The 10,044-nt window shown below is 43.9% G+C and overlaps 1 protein-coding gene across 1 annotated transcript in view; it reads right to left on the bottom strand.

Moving 5' to 3' along the window:
* Positions 1–2,760, bottom strand: part of RNF2 (ring finger protein 2) — a 4,354-nt gene extending 1,594 nt beyond the window's left edge. The window contains exons 1-4 of the mRNA XM_010131884.1: positions 2,674–2,760; positions 2,338–2,498; positions 1,275–1,490; positions 217–489 (exon numbers count right to left, since the gene is read on the bottom strand). Of these exons, the coding sequence (XP_010130186.1) occupies positions 217–489; positions 1,275–1,490; positions 2,338–2,498; positions 2,674–2,760 (737 nt within the window). The remainder of the gene's footprint in view (positions 1–216; positions 490–1,274; positions 1,491–2,337; positions 2,499–2,673) is intronic.
* Positions 2,761–10,044: the final 7,284 nt, after the last annotated feature.

Genomic DNA, 10,044 nt, shown 5'->3' with positions numbered 1-10,044 from the left:
AACAAAGCTGTTCCGAAAACTGCTGGCACACAAGGGTTGCTCATTCTACTTATAAGATTCTTTGGGAAAGGAGCTGATGTTACACCATTATCCTAGCACCTTCTATGAGCTGCTAAAAACATCTTCATTTCTGATCAAAAGCCCCAAGAAGTGAGAGAGAACAAAAGCACCAGAAAAGAAAAGCAGAATCCATGAAGAGGAACAGAAGACGTTTACCTCGTCTGTGCGCTGTCATCGTTCTCCATGAGGGTTGGATGAGGCCTGAAGACCAATTCGATTTCACTAGCACCATCCATTACGGAGTCTATTGCCACAGTTGTGTTGTTATTGTCCAGTTCTAGCCCTGAATCATCCGATGTTTTGGTCCTCTTGTTACTAGGCCCCGCTTCCTGATTGCTGTGTGTTGAGGCATTGCTGCAGTGAGAGCTGTCACCATTATCTTCTGCTCCACTGCCATTCTCAATCTGCTGTTTCTTGCCCCTCTGTAGCCTGGTCAGAAACGGGTAGAAATAAATGCTGAGCCCCATCCAGAATTCACCCAATGTACAGGCCCACGGCGCTTGTACCACTCCTCCCTCTCCCAGTATCCGTCATGCCAGAGTTAGACATGTGCAAACAGAAGCACTAAACATTTCAGAAATATTTAAAGTTAAAAAAAAAAAGCTTCCTTTCTTATAAAAAAATACTTGTAGACAAGGCTATGGATTTTCCCCTCCTCCTCGAAACACCTTTTAAACAGTTTTAAGACCACATAAAGCCATTTTTATTTTTCAGGCGATTTCAGACCATCCTTTCCACCTAGATGTGAATCTGCAAATGATTAAAAATATAAATCACACCAGGCTTCACCACAACATAAAGACTGGGGCCTCTTTCCCAGCTGGGTTTAAATGCACCCCTAGAATTTCACTGCGTGAATATCACATGTTCCAGCCTTGAGAATTGAGGTGCAGCTACAACCCAAGTTTTGGCATGAGGTGTGTTTATGTGCGTGTAACGGTAAAACATTGGTACAGGATTCCTTGTATTACAGGTTGTTATCCAAGACACAGCGGCCACCATTTGGTAAAGCCAAGCTGAAATCAGGCTGCCGCAGAAGTTGCTGGGAGCAATGCAGAGGTTTCCATTAGGAGACAAAAGGTTAAAAAATATTTCGGCAGACTTCAGCAGAGAGAAGAGGAATCTGAAGCTATTCAGAGAGCGAGGACAGACGGTGCACTTTTAGTGTTAAGGCAAACAAGGTTACACATGCGCAAATAACGTGGATGACGTACCTGTTCATGGCCTGGATCTTTAATCCTTCCTCAATGCTGTGACTGAGAGCTTGCTGGTTGTTGTGCTTGCTGATTCGTGCCAGCACTCGCTCCTGATGAGCTTCATATTCATCCCGGCTCGGATAAATTTTGCTGATGAGAGCATCGAAATTGGGATCTGGTCTCAGTGATCTTTTTGAAACAAGCTTTTTACGACAGGTGGGACATTCTTTGTTGCTGGACATGAACCAAAAGGGAGAAAAGAGTATTAACTCTGTGGCGATCACCTAAGCCCGCCCTAATGCTGCGATTCTTACAGCGCTCACCAAGACTCAGTGCTTAGGGTAAATCTGGAATGGGGCTTCTGTCTTTTGGCAGATCAGGGAGTTTCAGATATTTAAACAAAAATCCCAACATCTCCCTGTTTCTTGCTTTTTTTAAAAGTATGTTTAAGCAAACTGCATTTAGACTGAAGAGGGCAGAAGTTCCATCTAAACTGGTTCTTCCCTTAACCCTCTGGCTGCATTTTCACCTAGAGAAAATGCTTGTCCCAGGGGGAATGGTATTATGGCAGGGTCTTCCTAGCACTCGCTGGACAAAACTGAGTTGAAGGGCACTGTTGTCTAGTTCAAACACTAATTACTGGGGAAACTAAAACAGTCTTGTCCCTTCTATCATTTTGTTCTCATTTAACTAAACTGGCAAGTTGACACGATTTTTTTCCCCATAAGGGGAAGAGGCCTCAAAAGCTGAAACAGCAGCATCTTGAGCTCCTCACAGATTTCTTGTTTCCCTCTTATGTATTTCTGCTAATTACTCATCAGAATTTCCACAGGCACTGCAAATTAATTGTGAGCTCTGAACAGAGATAACTGCCACAATCAGAAATAGATACTCACACCACTGACTGAATTGCTCTTGGTTACCTCAGACTGCTACTGCTTTTAGGAACGTGTGACCTTGTAACTGAAGAACACACGAAATACAAAACTGTTCCACAGCAACTCCCAGGACTTGCAGGATTTCCTTGATGACATTTTCATCTGAAGTGAAATCCCTTTTCTCTGCAATAGCATGTACCCACCCGCTCCTGAGGGCTGTAATGATGCAGTCAGCACAGAAGCGATGCAAACACTCTTTTGTCGTCATGGTGTTTTTTAACATATCCAAACAGATGGGGCACATCAGCTCGCTGTGCAGGCTCCTGGGTGACACCACAATTTCCAAGCCATCAGTGATTGCTTCCTGGCGTAAAATAAAGTCAAAGTTCTTTAAAAAAGAATGCGGTAACTTCCTCACAGAGCTGGCATGTTTTACTATTCTTTTAAAGGGACTCGCGGCAGAAAGACAAAACGAGACACGCACAGAACCACGTCACACGCACACGCTGCCTGAAGGCTGGCTCTTTAGCACACGTTACCTGAGGCGTTCTTTGCAGTTCGTACAAACTGAGCTCCCATGTTTTGCTTAAAGGTTGCGTCCCATTGGTCTGCACAGCTTGAGACATGGCTGGGAAGAAAGAGGGAAACAAGTTGCACGCTCATGTACACTAACACTCACGTAGGGAAGTCCCAGCAGGCTGCCCTGGGAGCGCGGAGTCCCCCGGTCCATACTGACAGAGCGGGCTCTGTGCCAGCAAAGCAGAAGTACAGGGAAACGCTTGTTCATCCACGTACCAGTCTCCACTGTGTTACACACAGATAATCCCACACTCTGTCCCACTCCGGAAAGACTGAGGGAGTCAGTCAGCCATGAACACTTTGCAAATAACCAATTAAGGTTGTTAAACAAAAGTGACACAGAACTGAAGGCCACAAAACTCTGGCTGTGTGGCACGAAAGCTGCAAATGCCCCCTGACGCGGACAACATTCATAAACCAGCCACTTGCACATGGGTCTAGTAGGGTCGACTTCCTCACCACATGGAAGGTCAAAACTGTGCAGCCACACAGGAAACTAACTCGGTGTGTTCTCTGGGAGCAGGCTGTGACGCCTTTTGTTCTTCTCCTGAAAACACACTGCTGGGGTTTGCAACTATGAGTTCAGGGAATACTGAACTATCGAGAAATTTCAGTCGAGAGGTCCTGTTTTCCTGAGTGATCCTGCTGGGCTCCAGAGGATGTGCATCTGATGTGCAATCCCTTGAGGCAGAGGCAGTTCTGAAGTTTCAGAAACCCAAACCATACACCCATTTTATCAGCATTGCGCTCGTTTTTTGTGTCTGTAGTGGTAGAAAGGCACTCCTGGAAATGGACAGGGCTACTAACATCACCTTTTCATTGAAAAAAAAAAAAAAAACCCAAACCAAACCATAAATAAAACAAACATCAAAAGAATGACCATGCAGAGAAACAGCAATGCTTTCCCATCAAAGGTTTAGGATCATTGTAACAGATGAGGCAAAACCACCACTGCAAACAGGTGAAAGAAAGTCAGGTCAAAATGACAGAAGAAAATAGTGTTTCTGAACACAAAATGTTTTCACACTGGAGGAGAGGGGACACTCCTCCCCATCTCTCCAAAAATGCCTGCCTTGAGGCAGGAAAACTTACCCCAGACTGTGTGGTACGTAACCATGCAAGAGGCAGCTGCAGACACCTCTACTAGGTGGAAAAAGCCAAAGCACTTTATTCCTTTCCTTTATCACTTCTCTTAAACCTAGGTTTGTATTTTCAGACCCTTCAAATCAGCAGCCAAATGTAGATTCTACTGGCATCTACCAGGTACATTATAATCCTGTTTCCTGTTCCTCAGGTTCCATATGAAAAGGGTCAAGCTCTCTGGAGAAAAAGGTTCCTTTATAAGCTTTAATTAATTGTGAGGGGAAAGCGAGAGAAGCAGTGCAGCAAAGATTATTATATATACATTTATCCAGGCACAGAGACTGGAGTTTTCCCCCCTTATGAAAAAAGGAAGAGAGAGGATAAAAAAAAAAAGCCTAATGTGAAGTAGCCACATCCACTATTACATCTATTAAGTAACAAGGATCTGAAGAGATGTCAAAAGAAATAATTGGGAGGTGACAGACCATCAACTCCAATTTTTCCCATATCAATATTGTAACCTAAAAATCCTCATCTCCCCATTAAAAGTGACAAGCCATGCCCCCCCAGGGCAGTCTGTCAGCTCCCTGTCTGGCCAAGCCCTGCCCTGTCCCATCAGGACTCTGGGTATTTTATTTAAATTATTCAGAGGTAGGAGTTTAGTGATGGCATTAAGTGATGCATCTCAGCAAAGCAGCAATGTTGAAAAGTGCACTAGTGGCAAAGAAAGGACATAGTATTTCTCCGTGTTCTAACTTCCACTATTAAGGTGGTTCCAGGCACACAGAAGTCAGGTTCTTCAGGTCAGGGGTTTTGTTACACCTTGCTGCCAGTAGTTCTAACAGATGCCCAACATTATTACACTGGGTCTGCACTGGATAGTACCCGTGTGCTTTTAAATCTGACACATTTCTATCACTTCAGCTACAGAAAGGACCACGCGGAGCTGATCGTCAGTCACACCCTTCCGAAGACCTGCTGATGCCAGACTGCAGCAGATGAAGGCAGCTCAGTCCCAGTACATCCAGCCTCTCTTGACAGAAGAGCCTGCTCCCAGCATTATGCAGCTCCATCGCAGTGCAGAGCTCATCTCAGTGGCCCCATAGTAAAGAGATCAGCACACGCACAGGTAGTACCTTGCCTAAACCTGCATGTGGACACTTGCTAATACAGCTGGGCAGCTCTCTGGGTGCCAGGCTGTCAGGAAACCTGTCAATGCGGAGGAACAGGTATTAATGATATCACTGATACTGCAGCCTCTCCTACAAGCCTGAGGCTACAATGCAGACGACATGGTACAAGTGTCATGGTAAATAATTGACCAGCTTCGAGGCTTCTAATGGGAGATGCTGAGTGCTTCATTCTCACCTTAAGGTCTGTGGTGACAGCACTTGCAAATTTTAAGAGGAAAACCCTGCCCTTAAAGCTAGCTGAAAGCAGGAGAGATCCACATAGTCTACTTTACTGCTAGCAAACACCTCCTCTTCCTCTGGTGTGTGCAAAGTCAAAATCTGAGGAATACTGGAAACACTGTCAATTCAAATGTGCTAAATAGCCCGCCTGCCCCCCCCAAAATAATCAACAACAATTTTAAAAATCATATTACATCACATGGAGTTTGTAATCTACTTGATGATCAATAAATAAGCCTCCTCCTACAATTTCCAGATCCATATTGGGCCTGAAAAACACATGTGAATGAGGCTTGACTCCTCATCCTTATGATACCGCTAGATATCAGATTGCTGAAATACGACAGCAACATCAACAGCTGGCAGTAGTACCAAAGATCAAACTCCACAATCAAGAGAGGCATTTTCACCTAAAATGGCATTGGGTAGCCACCAAGTAACAACCAGCAGTTCTCAAAAATCACAACCAGTAAACCATCTCTGTAGCTGTTCTCGTCAGTGACTGACCTTCTCCATTCATGTGAGGAACAGAGGTAGGAAACATCTCTACAGTTACCCGACTCTCAAGCAGGAGTGGATCACCCCGACTCCTTGCTCTCAGAAGTAACAGCAGAGTTAGGCAGCTCTGCAGACATCTGCTTTAAGCAAGCAAACACTCTTTACAAGAGTCACTTTCAAAGCACAGTTAGGGTGTCATTTAATCTGCTGGTCTCCAGTAGAAAAATCCCTGATGAGCAAGACACGACCGGACTGGACTCCACCATGCTCTCTGCTCTTGTGCTGGCTGTGGAGCCCAGTTGCCGCAGACAGCCCACCTCCAGCTCTCCTTGCCTGGCACAAAAGTGAATCTGACAGAAGGGCTTTTTTCTAGCTCAGTCCCTCCAACAGCAACACAGAGATTAACCCTTAGCTCAGTGTCCTCTTGGGACAGTCCACTGCTACTAGATTTGAAGCAGGCATCTGCTAAAAGAAATCCTGGGTGGAGCAGGCTAGACTAGCTGATCCTATCTAAAGCTACGGAATTAGGAGAAGTCTTTCATGAGCCAAAGAAAGACTCCCCCACCCCACCCCAATGCTGACACTTTGTTCAGAGTGAAAAATGCAAAATGGAAAGTTTCTAGACAGAAGGTACCACAGACTTTTAATTACACTACTAGCAAGGGGAGAGAAGATACAGAATAAATACAAAACCTCGTATTTATTCTTCAGCCTGTAGGCAGATCAAACATCTTTCTGTCGGAGCCACTAACAAGTACTAGCTGTTGTGATTTATGCTATGGCTGGTCATTAGAAAAACAACAACCCCTAACTGATATTCTAAGGACACCTGCAATGCTTCAGACTGACTCAGTCTTAAAGCACAGTGGAACTCTTCAGCACAAACTCCGTAATTACAAGGTACACACATCTGTCACTATCCAAGCAAGAGCTGACTGATATGACCAAAGGAACACCTGACAAATCTGAGAACCAGAAACATGATGAATCTCTTTGGGCTTGATTTTTTTTGTCACTTTCCAGTTCCAAACAGCAGCTGAAAAAAGGGGAACAAGTTAATGTTTAATACTGAGGCAGGAAACTTGTCTAGTTTCTTCACGATTTTTATAGAAAAAAACTGGAAGACGAAACAGGGAGATTGCTAAAGATTACCAGAACATGTAAATTCTGCTTTACTGGTACCCAGGATGTTCCTCAGTTCTCCACATTGTCAGAGCACTAAAAGAGAACAAAACCCACCTGTCCTGTCCTTAGGGAGCTTCAGAACCTTTTGATCAACTTTCTATAACCAAACTTTATCTGCAAGTTGGCTGGGTCCCTGACTAGAGCTGGGAGCTGAGCCTGCCGGCTCCAGTACAAAGCACATCTCCTCATCTGAAAGACTGGCTGCTATTTAAGCCTCATTTTCTTGGAAATCAGGGCTTATGCAATCTCACTCCTTGTCCTCCTCCATTTGGAGACTATTTTCCAAAACAAATTTGAAGACAAATGGCTGGGGCTTAGACACATGACAACAACAAAAGACTTGTTCCTGAAGCGCTAGGGAACAGGCAGACAGTTATAAGAAAAAATAAGAGTATGAAAGAGCCCCTCAGAAAAGCCCCTCTGACCTCCCTGCTTAATAACACAGGAATTTATGCCAGAGAGTCCTTCCAAAGTGCTCGGAACAGACCTCCAGCAGAGCAACATCCACATTTGTCACACATCATATTCACTTTACAAGCTCTTATACTGGAATACACTGAATTATTTCTTCAAGTGAGTCACAGGAAGTTGGGCATTGGGCAGCCCATTCCTGAAACCGCCCAGTAAAAATAAAATCCAACTGGCAAGGAGTACTCCGGAGCACTCAGCACTGCAGGCAGGCAGGCTGTTCAGGCACTGCCCCTGCTCTTCCCTACTGTACGTTTTTTGGGTACAGTTTACTACCCTTAGATTCACCAATGTATAATCGCTCCTTAGTCTTATTTCTCAAAACGTTGTCATTTTAAGACTTCCTTAGCTCAAGCTTGGAACTAATCTTGATGGTGGTCCTGCTTTAACCAGAGAGTGGGGGACTTTTTACTGGATGCCATCAGAGATTCCTCACAAAACCCGAATTACCCTCCAAAACACTTTGCAGTGCCTATTTTAGCCCAGGCAAAGACTAAAGAGCAACTGGTCACGTGGTTGCATTAGCACACCCCGAGAGCGAAGAAAAGGTGAGATGGTACCAAGCAGCTGGAACAGATAATCCCCAAACCCATCTCAGGTGTGGCAGTAACATTACCAGCTGCTATTTCATTCAGAACAGCATACTGATCTCCCACCCTTTCATGAAAAAAAAAAAAACAAACAAACCACTTTTGAGGAAAAAATTTTGCATCAGGTCCTGTAAAAAAAAAAGCACACATTTTTACACCGTATTAAATCCTTAGAAATCAACTGATTTTTGTACCAAGCTTTAAAAGGTCAATATTTAGACTTAAAACAGCAAGAGTTCGAGCTCTGTTTGGTATGCCAAGTTCAACAGCACCTCCAACCCTTTTAATTTTTTTTTCCTAAGGATTAGTTCTCTTAAAAACAGGTATCATAGAGCAGTCACTTGGACACTTAATGGGATTAGAGTTTTACAGTTTACTCTCCCTGATGCTGCTGCACGTTTTGACAACGTATTGAATTCAATCATCCACTTCCATTTATTCAGTTAAACCATTCTAAAATTTAAGTTTTTTCTGCTTTTACTTTCTGGCTAAGAACTTGATTTGGAAAAAAAAAAAAAACACAACCGCAAAACATTTTTGGATAGACACTGTTTGAAGGAATTAATCCTCACTGCAGTTCACTGGCAGCTCAGACTGCTTTCAGTCCAGCTGTAATCGAGGACAACCAGCGCTAGATTACAATCTAGTACTGTTAGTGTTCACTCTTCTCTCAAGTTTTTTTCACCTCTGGATCTCAAAACCCTGGGAGACAGCCAAATCAGGTTCTGGCCTGGAGCTCATTTTGTTCCCAGCTCTGAAATTAACTGCTCGCTGATCCTGAACAAGTGTGTCACTACCTTTGTCTGTGCCTCCCCTTCTGCTTCTGCCTGTTCACTCATACTGTCACTGCTCCTCAGACTGTTTCCCGGTCGGTTAATATTGCACTCACTAGAATTATATACCAATCCCAAAAGGGGATAAGTTCAGGAGAGGAATGTCTTACTGAAGTGGTCTGAGTTCATTCTGCTATTGGTTCTTGTCCTCCCAATATCAAATTTAATGTCACAATGTCCTTACTGGGAAGATTTTCACTTCTTTATATTCGCAAATCAAATTCAATGCTGTAGCAGCCACGTGTACAGTCATCTTCTCTCAACACAAGCAGTTGTGATCTGCGCTAACAGATTCAAGCTCATTGATTCATGTTCAGCACTGCAATCGAAACACAGCAACTCTGTAGTGCAGCTCACCTCCAGCGTGAAAGGCTTGAGTTGTCAGTCTCATGGACATCTAAGAGAGACACAATTTGGCATCCATCATAATCTCTTACAGTCATTAAAAACTCATGTACAATGTTTAGGAACTTATGCTGGGGATTCATACCATGAGCCAGACATAAAGCAACACTTACATAAGCTCGCAAAATCAAAATGAGAAAGTATTTGCCATGACGAAAGGCATACGGACAGAGTAAACTGGGAGATGTCCAGCAGTACGTATACTAAAGTTCAGCTAATGCTATACTGAAAGCATAAAGCCACAGCAAGAGGTCACTTTCAGAGAGGCTGTGGGACATCCACTTATGGCGACAGCCACATTCCACTGGATGTGGTCATGAACAACCTGATCTCACCGCCCCTGCTTTTACCAGGAGGTTGTATTAGATGATCTCTGGAAGTCTCTTCCAGCTCCAGTTACTCTTAACTATGGGGTTACCTCACTAGCGGACACATTTATACTCAGGTTTAGGAAGTGACATGGCCAGGAAAAGCCAAAGGCAACTAACCCTAATCAGCCAATAAAGCATTGCCATAATAAATGCTGAACGGGACCTTCTACTCCACACACTTTTTCCAATCCACGTGGTTGAATATCCTCTTCACCCATGACAGAAACATCAGAAGGCTCGCTTGGGACTACAGTGACCACTAGCTTTGTATAAAGTGGAATCCATTCATCTGAACTGTGTGAAAGCAGCAACAAGGGAATTGGGCCTTCAGATACCCACAGTGTTGTACAGAATATCCAGCAAGCCTGCTCGAGATGGGAGTTTCCTCCATAAACACGACAGTAAAAGAACACTGTCCTTAAATACCTCCTGAGAACTTGTGGAATCAGCAGTAAAATTCACAACAAGGTATTTTTGTCTAAACTG

Source organism: Buceros rhinoceros, unplaced genomic scaffold (genome assembly GCF_000710305.1).
Source record: "Buceros rhinoceros silvestris isolate BGI_N320 unplaced genomic scaffold, ASM71030v1 scaffold4992, whole genome shotgun sequence".
Classification (NCBI taxonomy): domain Eukaryota; kingdom Metazoa; phylum Chordata; class Aves; order Bucerotiformes; family Bucerotidae; genus Buceros; species Buceros rhinoceros.
The sequence above is the reverse complement of the archived record's forward strand: the minus strand, read 5'-3'. Positions and strand labels throughout refer to the sequence as shown.